General features: G+C 39.9%; 1 protein-coding gene across 1 annotated transcript in view; it reads right to left on the reverse strand.

Moving 5' to 3' along the window:
• Positions 1-14,758, reverse strand: part of npepps (aminopeptidase puromycin sensitive) — a 24,013-nt gene continuing 9,255 nt past the window's right edge. The window contains exons 10-23 of the mRNA XM_087841452.1: positions 14,232-14,396; positions 13,850-13,954; positions 13,703-13,763; positions 13,508-13,617; positions 13,242-13,305; positions 12,449-12,588; positions 11,143-11,277; positions 8,865-9,084; positions 8,460-8,602; positions 5,838-5,894; positions 5,597-5,704; positions 4,966-5,121; positions 4,725-4,772; positions 1-3,022 (exon numbers count right to left, since the gene is read on the reverse strand). Of these exons, the coding sequence (XP_087697578.1) occupies positions 2,876-3,022; positions 4,725-4,772; positions 4,966-5,121; positions 5,597-5,704; positions 5,838-5,894; positions 8,460-8,602; positions 8,865-9,084; positions 11,143-11,277; positions 12,449-12,588; positions 13,242-13,305; positions 13,508-13,617; positions 13,703-13,763; positions 13,850-13,954; positions 14,232-14,396 (1,659 nt within the window). The 3' untranslated portion in view covers positions 1-2,875. The remainder of the gene's footprint in view (positions 3,023-4,724; positions 4,773-4,965; positions 5,122-5,596; positions 5,705-5,837; positions 5,895-8,459; positions 8,603-8,864; positions 9,085-11,142; positions 11,278-12,448; positions 12,589-13,241; positions 13,306-13,507; positions 13,618-13,702; positions 13,764-13,849; positions 13,955-14,231; positions 14,397-14,758) is intronic.

Genomic DNA, 14,758 nt, shown 5'->3' on the forward strand with positions numbered 1-14,758 from the left:
TTAAATGACTCATTTTTATTTCAGGTAGTGCTTTAGGTCACTTTAAGGCCATACATATGCAATATATTCTTTTTCCTTAAACATATTAAACACATAGGGTGTATTTCTTTTATGCTATATGGGATAATGACCCACAGCCATAAGTACGGAAAACAGAGTATAGAAACTTAAGAAACTGAAAAAAACTGAAAGAATAGATTTGCAAATAAAAAGGGTGGTGCAGTGGTGCAGTAATCAGCACCAGCGGTTAAATATCTGTCAGCCCTGCGATGCAGTTGCAGCTTGTCTGGGGTGTACCCTGCCTTTCACCCTATGACTAGGTAAGTGGAATACACGTAAAATGCTTTGCACTGAGACTCAGTAGGTCTGGTGCTTTTGAATAGTGTACATTTTTTCAACCTTGATGCCAAAGGGCTTAAAATATGCAGACAATATTAATATAGTTTAAAATGCCATAAAAATGTAGAACAGCTATGTATAGGCTCTACTCTGCTAGTCTCTATCTCATGTTGCTCTACCTCTGTATCTCGCGGCTTCGCCATCATACGTCCTTTTGTCATTTAGGTTTCTGGTGCCTGGATGATAACCAAGCTCTGCTGAATGATGAATGTTACTACAATAAGCTTCCCAGAAAGCCTTTTTTTGTAAAAGCCCCTGAACATTGTCCTTAATGGACAGACACCAGTTACTTTAATAAACTGTATATTTACATTTGCTCCTCATGTTCAACTACAATCAGAGTAATTTAAACATCTGCATGTTCAGTGAACACAAGTATTTTTTTACTAAAAACCAAAATGGGGTTTTAACTTTCTATCAGAATTAACCTTTAATAAATTTAGTTTCAGGGAGTTAAAAGGTTGGTGCGCATTCTTTGTCTGCTTGCAATTTGCTTCTAAGAAACAAGCTTGCTCGTAAGTTGAGAAGTATCTGTTCATATCACCGGCTTCAAACTTTGCAGATCTATTGCTGAGCACCTGAGTAAGTGTTGTGGAAAATTTGGAAAAGCAATTCTCATATTTCAGCTTGAGTTAACAGTGAGCTGCCAGCTCCCTGGATCATCCAAAGCTGGACATGTTTCATTTTTGTATATATGTTTTCTCTTTAATTTCCCGTGACAAATGACTTCAGCGACACATGTTTGAGTTGTGCTCAAGAAAGATGCTCAGCCACATTGTGAGCAGGCACACACATTCAGTGAGTCCCCTTTTTAACGGTCCCCTTTTCAAAAAAGGAAATTAATTATTCAGTGCGTTTGATTTGATACAATATTATAAATTCAAACTAGGAAAGAAAAGAAAAAAACTGGCTAGGGTTAACAGGAGCTGCACGAGCTAAAAATGATATTCTTATGGACGTACACTCACCCCCTCACTCATAAAACTCAACATGTACTGATTTCACATCATTAGTTTTTATAATCCTTTTCCACTTTAATGAACACCAACTGTATTTTTTAACAAAAAAAAAAACAAAACAAAAAAACCCCCAAAAAACAACAAATGTTCCAAGGGAGGGGGCGGGGTCTCGACAACAGGTTAGATGACTCGTTGGTATGTTTCCAGAAAAACACATCAAATTGTAAATTCTATAATAGATATACTCGTTCAACAAGTCTGTGTAATCTGTCACATTAGATCCATTTGATGTTTATGAGGAAGTCCCCTATGATCACCGCTTCAGTGCTGAATATTTACTGCAAAACCGGTCGACCGGTTTAAGGCTTCCGAGGTCGACGGCAGGGTCAACGTCGATGTGTCAAGTCCGAACTGGGTCTCGCTGGATTCTCAACCCTACGGAGAGGCGTTTCAGGATTTTACTTCAGAAAGAAAAGGCCCCGGTAAGTAGTGTTGTGATCTTTTTCTTTCCTTGTCCTCGCATAACAGGATTATCGCAACATTTAAATATATAACTGCATCGCTTTTATAAAAACACGCCTGGACCGTCATTTCATTGTGGGAGAAGGATAAAGAATCTGGATGATTTTAACTACACAATCTCTGCTCAACACAAACAAGCTTGAGGTTTGTTTGTTTTTTTCTTCCTGGGGGGAGTGGAAACAGGTATCCATGAACCTTTCCATTTAATTCTTTGCTAGGAATACTGGCAACAAAAACAAAACAATTTAAAAATAAAATAATGCTTGCATTATACAATTTATAATGTAGTACCATGCTAGCGTTGCTCACCTCGTCCTAACCATTTATTAGCAATGTAGAATCAGTGCTGTTGGAAACTACAACACACACTATGGTTATTAACCCCATTCTGCCCAGGTTGTTTTTTTTTAGTTTACCCAATCACAGCGGCCAAAAGTGAAGGAAGACCAGGAGGAACGTGTGAGAGAAACAAGGATGTGGGAAAGTATCACAGCAAGGACGACTAAGTGGTATAATTAAAGCAGCAAATGCAGAAGAAAAAACAAACAAAACAAACCTCAGACACTTCATGCTTCATTCAGAATGGCCGACAGCAAAAAAAAGGAGGACAGGGTTCACAGTTTTCTCAGCTACGAGCAAAAGTGGATAAAGGGGTGTTTACGGGCTGGTCATGTGACCATTAGCAGGGTTAGCGATCATTTCAAGGGTCGAGGTGCTTGCGAGACTGAAAAATTGCGTGCTGACTAACAGATGGGTCATCTGCTGATGGGCAGAATGGGGATAAAACTACATTCCTGGTCTGTCTAAACAGAATTTTGCTTGTTAACGTAAAAAGAGTCTGTGTTTCCAACACACTGTTAAATTCTTGGCTTTGTCTTCTTGTTTCTTGCAGTTTCTTTAGAGAAATGAAGCCTGCTGCAAAGTACCCTCTGGTCTCCCGCTCTGGTCTGTAGTTGGGGGTGGGGGTAGGGAGTGGGGGCGACGGGGTTGGTAGTTCAGACGGGGGGTGCTTTGCGCTGGAGTAGATACTGGTGGATGTCTTCTGCGTCGCGCTTAAGCCAGGCGGCGTTGAGGAGGATGTTCTCACAGCACTGCTGCACGGTACGCTCGGCCGCTGGCGCCGGGTGACTCTCAAAGAAACTCTGCAGGGACAGAAAGGAAGGAAACCCTTAACCCCCTGTCGCATCATATCAGTAACAATAACACCACATCAGATTAATAACTGAATTTAAAATCACACTGCAGAACAGAACCTCCTACAAAGAATAACATTTTATATAAAACGGAGTTTCGATTTCTTCATGAACCACTTTTACAACCTTTTGGAATTCTATTTGCATTTCTCTCATGTGCCAACATTTTCCATAAGACTTCCAGTTTCCTCATTTAGAAATCTGGACTGGGGAAATGCTTGTGTATTCATAGCAGTGGGGTTTAAGTTGCTCAGGGCAAACAGGCAGAGACAAGCAGGCGACGAGGCAAGTATCAGCTGGCAGAGTGAAGTGGGCGTGCATCGATTTCAACTACAACTCCATTTAGATCAAATAAGCAACTAATAAGCAACTACCAAAGACACCAAAGGATGCTTTGTTTGTTAAAGTTAGATGGAAATATGATGGGGTGGGAAATATCACATGGAGTAACCTACACTATTTCTCAAAATCTGAATTTTTGCCTCATACTCAGAGCCAGACCCTGACTTCAGGACAGGAATTTAATATTTTAATCACCTATCAGCCTTTTTGGGTCAAAGTCCAACCTAAAAAGCTGGATTGATCATCAGTGGCAATGATCCAATCTAGGGCTGGGCTATATCATACCGTTCACAGTAATACTGGTGTAATTTTGGGCAACGATAGGAAAATGAAACATCGCGATAGAATATGGGTAAAACGTGCATGCCTATGTTTACATACGCACGTGGCGGCGACGCAGAATGAGAAGAGCGAAAGCAGATCGTTAAATGAAACGGATGAACCAGAATTGGTTTGTAAAAATGCTGCAACTTCAGTGGTGTGGAACTGGTTTAGCTTTCGTCCGTCAGATAAACAACAAAGCACTATTTTTGGTAGCGCATGCTAGCGGGCCGTCGTTATTACCGTGTTGTTTGGAAAATACGGCACTTAAAATCAATCCTTTGATTTTTCTAAAATCGACAGTGCCCCTTATAATCCCGTGTGCCTTATGTATGAATTCTGGTTGTGTTTACTGACCTCGAAACGATTTTATGTACACGGCGCTCGAAAACCTGTCAAATGTTTTAGTACGACTTTGCTAAGCTACGAACCCGCACCGCTTGATGGATTGTCGGAGCGTTACGGCTATCGTAGTTAGGCGCCCCGCGGAGTGATACGTACTGCGCTTCAACATAATATTACCGTATTGTGTGTGTATATAACCTCTTTTTAAGTTTTGTGGATATTATACATGGTTATGCTGAGGATATTTCCACTGGAAATGCCTTTTGGTTAAACTGTCAGCAAGGAATTTGCACTGTTACATTTTTATATAACTTTAATGCACATAAAAAAACAGCTGCTTGTTTAAGTGAAAATACATTGATGGGGTTTTTTGCACTAATAAAGTTGTGGAGTTGTAAAGTGTCAATTATATCGTTATCGCAAAATTTCAAATGTATATCGTGATAAATATTTTTGGTCATATCTCCCTGCTCTAATCCAATCATCAATCATGTTGGTTTTTTTCTTTGTTTATTTCACCACACAGTAGAAGTCCAGCTAAAGCACTTTGTGTTAAAGCACAAGAACCATTCCCTGTACCATTCATTTCCTAACTTGGAAAATTAATATAATTTAATTAAATCCCACAAGAGGGAGCGCTCACCTTCACTTCCACAGCCATTTTATCAATAGCAAATCCATCGACTGTGAGCTGCAAAGACACATGAATAAGACAAATGTGAGCAGACTATAAACAAATAAAACGGATGCACTGATCGGGGACCATTTTTAATTTTGTTGTACCTGTGACAATGACAATAAAGACGTGTGTGTGTCTGTGTGTGTATTTTACAGTGAAATAACCAGAAAACCTCAGGAAACTAAACCTCAGGCCCTTTCTTTACCTTGATAAGCCTTGATATGAGAAATCCTCCCTGGTAGCGGTTATAAAGTTCCTCCCAGTTATCCTTGACAAACTTCCAGGCAGCTTTCCGTCCTTGTTTACTGCTTCCTGCCACTCCCCCGATTACTGAAACCGTGTCCTGGGGACGAACGTCTTCCTGTTGGGACGGGAACGTGCAGAGAGAACTAAATTAGCTGTTGTGGTATTTGACAGAAGCCATGTTGGCCTCCATCACACTGCAGCTGGAGAATCATCAGACTTTTCTACAACTCCTTTAAAGCTGTAACAAGAAAGCACAACATCCAATTTTATCGGTTCACCGTCAGTTTTTATGTAAAGCAGCTTTAACTGTAACTTCCTTTCGTTTTGAGCTGACAGTAACTTCAGCACAGACAGGCACTTAAAGCCAAATGCAACACTTTTCTAAAGCCAATACTCCAAATTTTACTCACTCTAAACTATAAGTTGAGTCACACTAAAAACACGACTCATATGAAAAAGCTTACAGAATAAAAACACCCCTGGGTCTTTTTATTTGACCATGATTGCAAGTAAATGCCATTCCTTTCTTTTCCTGTATCCTGAGAAATAAAACTACGCTTGAGAGCCGGCAATTAAACGGTCTTATGTACCGAGAGGGCAAAGTTGAGCACTTTCTGGATGAGATCAGGGGCAGAGATGGCTCCGAGAACTCGCTCGATTCGATTCTTCTCCTCTTGCATGTCTGCTTGCTTGTGGAGCTGAGGGAGTAGTGACAAAGACACAGTGTGACCGTGATTACCCAACTACAGTCACTCAGATCTAACTCCTTTGGAATTATTGGTGCTAAATGACACAGAGTATGTCACAGATGGAGACATGATGTAGTTTTACCTTCATCATCGTGTCCAGTGTAGCACTATCTCCATGCTTCAATACTGTTAGATACACCTGTGGGGAAAAAAAAGATACTTAGACATTTTCCTTTAACCTTTTAAGACCTACCATAGAACCAAGTCTGCCAGAGCTTATATTATATTTTTACATGCTGTGGAGCCATTTTTGGGAGCATTTCAAGTTGATATACATCAATACAACCATTATAGCCCAAATTTTAATAATATGTCTGCATTAAGTGCATAGTAATTACATAAATTGCAAAAAAGTGCAATAAACTACAAAAAAATTGAAAATTGTTTTTGTTTTTTAAACATATATTTCTAGTTAGAGAAATTTAAGAGGCTTATCCCTCAAAACTGTAAATACAAAAAAGTTGCACAAAATAGTTTCCCACCACAGGAAATTTATTTTGAGTGTCTTCATAGTTTTATTTTTGAAATACACCAATTTTTATATACTGCAGGTAAAACAAAAATAAATATTATAATGCAAATTTGCAAAAAAGCAGCATATGCATCAAAATAAACTATTTCCAGCAGTGTAATTTTAGTCCTAAGCATCCCAGAAACGACACAGAAATTTATAAAGTCAAACATAACTTTTAAAAACACCAGTATAGGCTCATGAGGCTCTGATGGTAAAAAAAAACTACATTTCCACAAAATGACGTTATTTCCGGTTTCGGGCAGGTCATGGAGGACATGCGATAGTTTGCGCTGATGGACGTAGGAAGTGTTACGAACAGCTGATCGGATCGGCAAAGCGTGTTTCTGGAATATTATGTTTGTGTTGCTGCAAGTGCTTTTTATGCAGTTTTTGTAAAGCTCTATGTGGAAGGAAACTGTGACCGAGGACAAGCTGATGGCATAAGATGTAAGTACAACTCCTCCGGCTTCATATGCAAAAAAAAATTATTGCACTAGCATACGTGGTTGCAGAGCTACCGGGATTTAAAAATAGTTGCGCAAAACGGAGCGTGCCCGCTCCAACCGGCTTTAAAGGGTTAATAACGTTTATCTGAATTACACTGTAGTATGGTGATGCTGCTATACTGTATTTTGTTGGGCCTTCAAGGTTTTTTCCCATCTTCTAATCTTCTAATCACTTTCAATCAAATGAAAGCTTCTGTCCAGTCTGAGATAAGCACCTACAATCTTACCCCTTATAAAGTGAAATGACGTTTTTACCAAAGATCAGGTGACCTACGGTCATGTGACCAGCACTTTATTGAAATTCTACTCAAATCTTCACAATCAAACCTCGCCAGTGACAGTAGCGTCGTCTTGGAGGTCAACTTTACAAATAGATGAAAATAAATCCAAAGACTTTCTTTACTTATGTTGTCAATTAAACTGGACTTATTATACTAAACATACCGTTTTCCTTTCCTCACAGAACACACCTCCTGTACTGTAAGATCCTTTATATGTACAGTGCATGCTCACGACAAACAGCTTTTTTTTAAAAATACCGTTGGCTCTGTATGATGTCACAGAGAATAGACGTTGCTAATAAAAGGTCATCATGAGCACTGTGGACTAAAATTAAGACTGCTTGTTTCATGCTGACATGCTGGGGAGTGCACTATAAAAGCAGATTAAAGCCAGTTGTCTGTGTGAGGAGAGTGGCTCTGTTTTTACCTGGTTAAATCCTCATGGTCACTTATGCTGAACATGTAACCTTGTTGGGAGTTATGTTCAGAGTTTCAGTTCGAAGTCGGCTGGAAGAGCCCAGTTTCACTAATTCTTTGATTTACAGCATGTTTCAAGTACATTTATTTTATTGATTGACAGTTTTCTCTGTGTATGTTCTGCTATAAAGCCTAATGTGTGAGAGACAGCAGCAGATTAAAATAAAGTATAAAAACACGTGTTTCAAAAATGTAATATATGCATGTTTAAGTGGCATATAGCTTCTCTGCTGGGGGAATAGCTTTTATTTGCCCAAGTTGTTAAGCCATACCGAGCTCAAGAGATTTCCAAACAGAGTTACAGACTTTAAAATAACAAAAGCCCCTTTTAATACGAGGCGCAGAGAGCCTGAGTTATGAAGCTCCTCTTAACAGCTTGTTGATAAACATCATCTCCAAATGGGTTTTAGGTTGAGTTTCCTTCATAATACACAGCTCTGAGGGGTTTATTTATCTCATACCAACGCTCAGTATGAGATAAATAAGGCTCAAAGTTGAACTGTCAAATAGTTATTCTAGCAGAGTCAGCATAGATATAAGCACAACATGTGAACTACAAAAACAGAGGAAGGATCATTTATACATAGATTTTGGTTTTTTTACTAGTTCTTGCCACAGTCAAGAGTGCAAATGACTGCCTGTAACTGTAACTGCTACAGACTTACATAGGTCACAGTGTGTCCACAGGCTATTTCACTGAATAAACAAGCCTAACATACTAAAAAAATAAAAAATAATGGTAGAAGAAGATCTTCAGCTCAAGCAAGACCTGACTGCAGCCTAATGTCCACATTTTAAAATCTGATTTATTTACAGAAACTGTTGCAACACCATCTGTTTTAGCAAATTGAAGCAAAACATACTGATTAGTGTGAATACCATCTGACACTGTTCGTTGCCAAAGTGCCTGCGCAAGCTCAACTTACCGGACTTCTCAGGTCCGCAGGTAAAACCTGCTTGCCATCCACGTGATCCTTGAATCTCCGCCGGGCCTCTTCCAGTGTGGGTTTGTGTCCTGCCTTACCCAGTTTCCCCAGAACCAGGCTTCTCAACAGAGCATCCAGGTGACCTGTAGCACACAAAAATAAGCACACCGAAAAGCTCATCTGATAACAGCGTAGCTCTCATGGCCTAAAAAAGAAAAGCTCATTTTTTTCTACTGCTATTTTTTACCAAAACGTTTTCAAGTTTGAAAATCAAATATTTTACTTTCCTACTCTCTACATTCCTGCACTTTCTTTTAAAAGACTACTCTCAATTTTAATATTAATAACAAGAAAGGAATGGAGCGGCTCCACCTTGAATGCAATCTCTCTACAACGCCTCCTCACCTTCCCCCGGTTTACTGTCCCAGCCGAGCTTGAGGCCAATGGGAGTAAAGAGGTCCCGGATGAATTCCTGGATTTCCTCGTGGAAGTCGGTGTGGGACAGCAGAGAAGACAACACTCCCAGGTTGCAGCTCAGGTCACTCCACACTGTGTAGTTGGGCTCATTGACAAAGGCTTCCATCAGCTTCAGCACCTCCACAGTGCTGATCATCCCTGCACGAGACTGAGGCCACAAATCAATTAGAAACTAAAACATCCCGGCAGGATTAAAGCCTTGTGCTTTATGGTGGATGTTATAGTTTTTCAAGGTGAAGGGTTTCTGTATATCTTTAAAACCACATTTGAAGTCTCAAACTGCAGGTGCAAAGGAAAAGTTGTGCAACAATGGTACTAACACTAACAATAAAGCATTTCATAGAAAATGAAGAATGGATTTTTTCTAAGAAACGTGGATCCATTTCCTTTACTGCCTCAGGGTCAGAAGAAATGCTTTTCCAGTAAAGTGACTGTGTCAGGTTAGTTTCTCGGCATGTTTGAGCTCAGGGTTAGAATATGTTTCCAAAAAGAGAAGAAATATGAATAAACAAGCACTTTTTGTCACCATACGGCCATCACGTCCACATGAGCTTGTTTTTAACGTGCAAAACAATAAGTCGAGTTGTTCGCTTTCAAAGGAGAACAAGTGAACAGATTTATGATTAGCTGCCGTTTGATCTTGTGAACATTACTCCTGTCACACAGTGTCAACATCTAATTTGACTGCAATAAAGGTTCAGGAAAATTCCAATCCTTTGATAATGCTGCAGATTGTGTAAGAGTAAAGAAGGAAGCATAAAGGTCTGATATTAATCCAAAACCACTTAGTGTTGAGCCAGTGGGAAGGAAGCAGAGGACGAATGTTAAGTGTAACAAGTTAAGTGCGTTTAATTTGTGACAACAAAACCAAGTCAGGTTGGAATCAAATCACGTAAAATGTGATAGCTGGGGGTTAAAGTGGCGCAGAAGAATCTGGAACAATGTTCCAGCACCTTCAGTAGTGACCATTTAAATCTCATAGCCAGATTAATGTATATTACTATCAAAGAGTTCATTTTGCAGCCTGGTGTTGCTCCCAGTAACAACATGGTGATACTGGCTCAATAATAGGAAAGCAATGGCCAGCTTATAGCTTCAACACGTCTCATCTCTGTGATCTGATACATCTAAAAAGCACTTTTCGTGAGCACAAACAGAATAATATCTTAGATAGCAGGTCTAAGGTCTCAACAAATACCAAGCAGACAATGTTTCTATGCAAGTTGTCAAAAAAGGAATCTGCTAGCTAAATGTATAGCTGCTGTATTTCCCAAAGAGAGAAAAATGGTAACGTGGGACTCAGAGGTGGAGAAAGATGTTTAAAAAAACAGCAGGCTGTAATGTTATTCACAGTAAGGACTGCTCAGGAAGTGACAACCTGTCGATCCTTGTGCATTTTGCAGTTTTTAAACATGTGGTGCTGCTCAAGTTACGCTTTTGTCAAATGTCTCGCAAACAAATTAAAGTTTATGTTATTCAAAGGTTGTAGGAAATACTGTACTAGGCACGAGGTTTAGTGCAAGATAAACTGATTAGTTTCCAGTAATGTGGTGAAATGTACAGTAATGCAACACATTAGCTCAGTATTAATTTAAATCCAGGGTCAGAGATATTGATCTATATTCAAGGTGATGATGTTCAGAAGTGTTCACATAATTAATAGAAAGATACATCATAAGCCATTCACAATTTTAAATTAAATATGGAGGCATACGGAGACATGCTGTGTCACCTAATAGAAGTTGATAGTGTTACAAAACCGGTCATTAGAAAACATTTTTGTCTCTTTCTTTCTAGCTGAAAACTGTTGTGCTTGATTAAAGACACAATAAATGAGCCGCTTTAAAAAAGAGACACAAAGCAGAAAAAACGAGCTTCATTAGCTAGATCCGCTCATTATTCCCAATTAGTCACGTCCACTCTTTGATGCAACACTTCCATTATAATTTCAGATCATGTAATACATAAATATACTAATAAGAAACAGTTGTACTCGTTTTTTCCACGTTCATGTCCCACATTTTCTTTTCAGTCTTCCTGCTCCCTTGTACTGTAAATCAGGTGGCTGTTTACTCTGGAAGGAAGTGGATTTCCTTTCTACACTCACAAGCAGTTAGCTTTGCAGCCAATTACATTCTGCTGTGAACAAAATAAAGGAAATACTATTCTTTAATTGTTTTGTTTCCCAGCTGTGTGTGTGGCTTACAAGGGAGAAGAGGTCATTCTGCAGTCCCAGTCGGTCCACAGGCTGCAGGCTGAGGTCTCTGATGCCTGGGAGCAAACTCTCCAGCATGGACGAGCTGTACTGGATGCGATAGAAGCCCACAGTGCCGGGGTTGATCTGGAAAACAGCAGATCTGAGTCAGACTGTGGGAAGTTTGGGCTCTTACCATTTTTACCCTTTACACTGAGTGCTGAGCACCAGCACGCCCTAAACACGATCAGAATAAATGCAACAGATTAATCAACAATAAGCTTGCTGTGATGAGTGGATTATTTTTTTAGGTGAATAAAAACGAGACAACAGTGAACAGCAGGCCTCCAATCACTATTCTCCACTACTGACTCTAAACTGCACTGGATACCTATAGTTAGAGCAGTAATGGGATTTCAACATATTGTTTGCATCAGCTGTGAAGCACTGACCCATTTAAAAACATTTACCATGCTTACATCCTGAAGAACTGTTAAACAGACTCGACAGCTGCACTAATTTGCAAGTCACATTTATAAGCAGCTAAACAAGTCCATCGTTGTCCTTGCCAATTTACACCGTGGTCATTATTTTAATGACCACACAAAAGAATAAATATAGCTGCTGTTCCTCTGAGAGTGAACTGGGTTCATAGAAAAAGTGTTATTTGACTCTGTGATGATTACGTGCTTACAGCTCGTCCTTCCAGCTGACAATAAGGAGCTCAGTCTGTTAACTTTATTCCAACTTTAAAAGTTACTTTTAATTAAAAGACGACAGACTGACGCGTCTTCTCTCGTTAATTCTTAAACTCAGTCTGCAGCTGTTGCAAGGGTCGAAATGACAATCGAGCAATTTACAAACAACGCAAATGACATCTTCACTCAGGTCTTAATACTACTGCTTCAGATATCTTTATATATGTATACAGAAGGTTATGTAAAGGTAAAATATTAGACTTTTAGATGGGCCATTAGAACAATAATCCCAGAGTATACCATAGAATTTGTCATTAAAATGCTTAAAATGATACCAACACCACAAAACTTAAATTACCAAAAAATCTAGCAGACTGTGTCAGGATCCATGTGCTAGCCAAAGTAGCCACACCCCTATTTTGAAGCATTATTGAAGCTAAAATGCAGGCTAACCCCTGTACAGGTCAAATCTGATTTTTTTTGCACATGGCTGTAAACATGTATCACCTGCTGCAAAATCTGGGGTTGTAACTTTTTGGCATCAGCTTTAAGTGACCTGAAGTATTTCACCGTTTTGGTGGTGGCATCATTTTCAGTGCAGGATATTATTGCTTGCTCACCTTGATCCACTGGTCTGGGCCAACACTATTCAGAGTGATGGTGGTCTCCTGTCTGTCCAGCAGAACCTTGAGCTTGGTGCATTTGGGGTCCTCACTGGTACAAATACTAATGGGGACCATCCAGCTGGGGCAGTTTTCTTCTGTTCAGCAGACAAACGATGGAGCCACCACAGGAGGATTAGATTCAAAGTGTTTTTCTTTTTTTAGCTCATTAAAAAACAACCTTAGGTCTACATTTAGTTAGCTAGCTACTTTCAGCTGTTCCCTTGTTACAAGCGATTCCCACAACAGGCAGCTACACATTTTCTTATTCAACACATTTTTGAGCCAGATACACTTCCTGACACAACCCTGAAGGGGTTGGAATTGAACCAGTGACCTTACACTTGCTAACCGAATCTGTTAACCACTGCATCTAATGCAGGGGTGTCAAACTCAAATACACAGTGGGCCAAAATTCAAAACTGGAACAAAGTTGCGGGCTAACGTTAATATTTATTGGAAAAAAAAATCTTCCTCTAGATATAAAAATGAATATTTTCTTATGGACTCAAACAAGTTTTGCTGAAAAACTGAATATGGAACAAGCAAAGCTTAATACTAAACAATATATATATATTAGCTGTATAATACCAGTAGGCCAGCTCTAATAGTAATTTGGTATGGCTTCGCGGGCCAAATGTAATTAGGCTGCGGGCCAAATTTGGCCCGCGGGCCAGAGTTTGACACCTATGATCTAATGCATTTGGTAAATCCACATTTTTACCAGGCAACGTCCGTGACAAACACTCACCATTATGTGGTCCACTGGCACAGAACTTCTTCTGCGATATCTTGAGGACGCGGTCATCACCTTGCTAAAAATAATATCATGAATATCACAGTCAAGGCACGAATGAATGTCACAGCAGAAAAGAACCAAACGCTCAACTAGAAAACTGTAGGTGTAAATGAATGTATTCATGTCACTGTGTTGGTTTAGGCCAGTTTCAAAATCAACTTCAGGGCTAGTCAACAAATATAAGTGCATGAGTCAAACAATCCGATTAAACAGCTCACCTGTTCCTGGTCGACGGCTATTATGGGGAAGCCCATTTGCTTGGTCCATGAGCCCATCACTGCAGCAATGGGTTTCCCGCTGGCCTGTTCCAAACAGTCCCATAGGTCCTCTGTGGGAGACAGGAAGAAGTCAAAAGAGCGACTCCACACAACAACTTCACATAAAGGGAAAGTATTTCCTGCATGTGCGCTCACCTGTTGATGCATTTTTATGTTGGAACTTCAAAAGATAGGCGTTCATTCCTTTCCTAAAGTCCTTCAGCGAAAGAGAAAGACAAGTACGTTCATAAATATTCAACATCAGACTGGAAACGACGACAGATACCACATCAGACGGCAAACCTCATCTCCGATGTAGTTGTGCAACATGCGAATCACAGATGCTCCTTTGCTGTAGGAGATGGCGTCAAAGATTTCATCGACCTCTGATGGATGGCCAACATTCACCTTGAGAGCAAAACACAAAACCATAAGTGGGTGTTACAAAGCTGACAGAAGGCCATACACAGCAACACACACCGACCTTAATACATCTAATTTCATCTGTCCTTCAACACACTCAGTAATTAAGAAAAGATTATGTGGGTTGTGAATGTGAAATCCAGATGTTAAGGTGGGCTTACATCCTGGTGATATGGTCTCAATAAAATCACTTTTTTCCTCCAAAGAGACAAAAAGGTTTTTTAAGTGACTCCCTGCATACATGTTGGATTTCAAAGCTCACCTCTATGGGATGGCTGCTGTCCAGTGCGTCCAGATCCAGAGCGCGGGTGTAGTCGGCCGAGACAAACTGAGTCCAGATGTCATATTCTGGGAAGCAGTGGTCCACACAGAGATACTCGATCCAGGATGCAAACCCCTCATTGAGCCACAGATGGGTCCACCATTCCTGCACACAAACACAGACAGGCACTAAGACGACACCGTCCTCCAAGTCCTTCAAAACTAATGGAGCACAAACAAACAAATTACAGTCATTCCTGAAGCACGACGAGTTTCCCAAAAGGTAAAAAAGGAAACATTTACTAGTTTGTTTTCCATTATGGACAAAGTTCCTTCACATCGTTGCAACTCGAGTTAAAAAAGATCATCTTCAAACTGCACCCCAAAGCTACATTACCTACATTAAACGCTAACATACGTTTGGATATCTATCAATTTATCCACCTATCACAGGAAATTCCTTTGTTAGAGCAGGTAAAAATGAAAATAACCACAACCTGTAACAAGAAGAGCTCAAGCAGGGTAGTG

The sequence above is a fragment of the Neolamprologus brichardi genome, chromosome 6, assembly GCF_056152115.1.
Source record: "Neolamprologus brichardi isolate AB-2024 chromosome 6, ASM5615211v1, whole genome shotgun sequence".
Classification (NCBI taxonomy): domain Eukaryota; kingdom Metazoa; phylum Chordata; class Actinopteri; order Cichliformes; family Cichlidae; genus Neolamprologus; species Neolamprologus brichardi.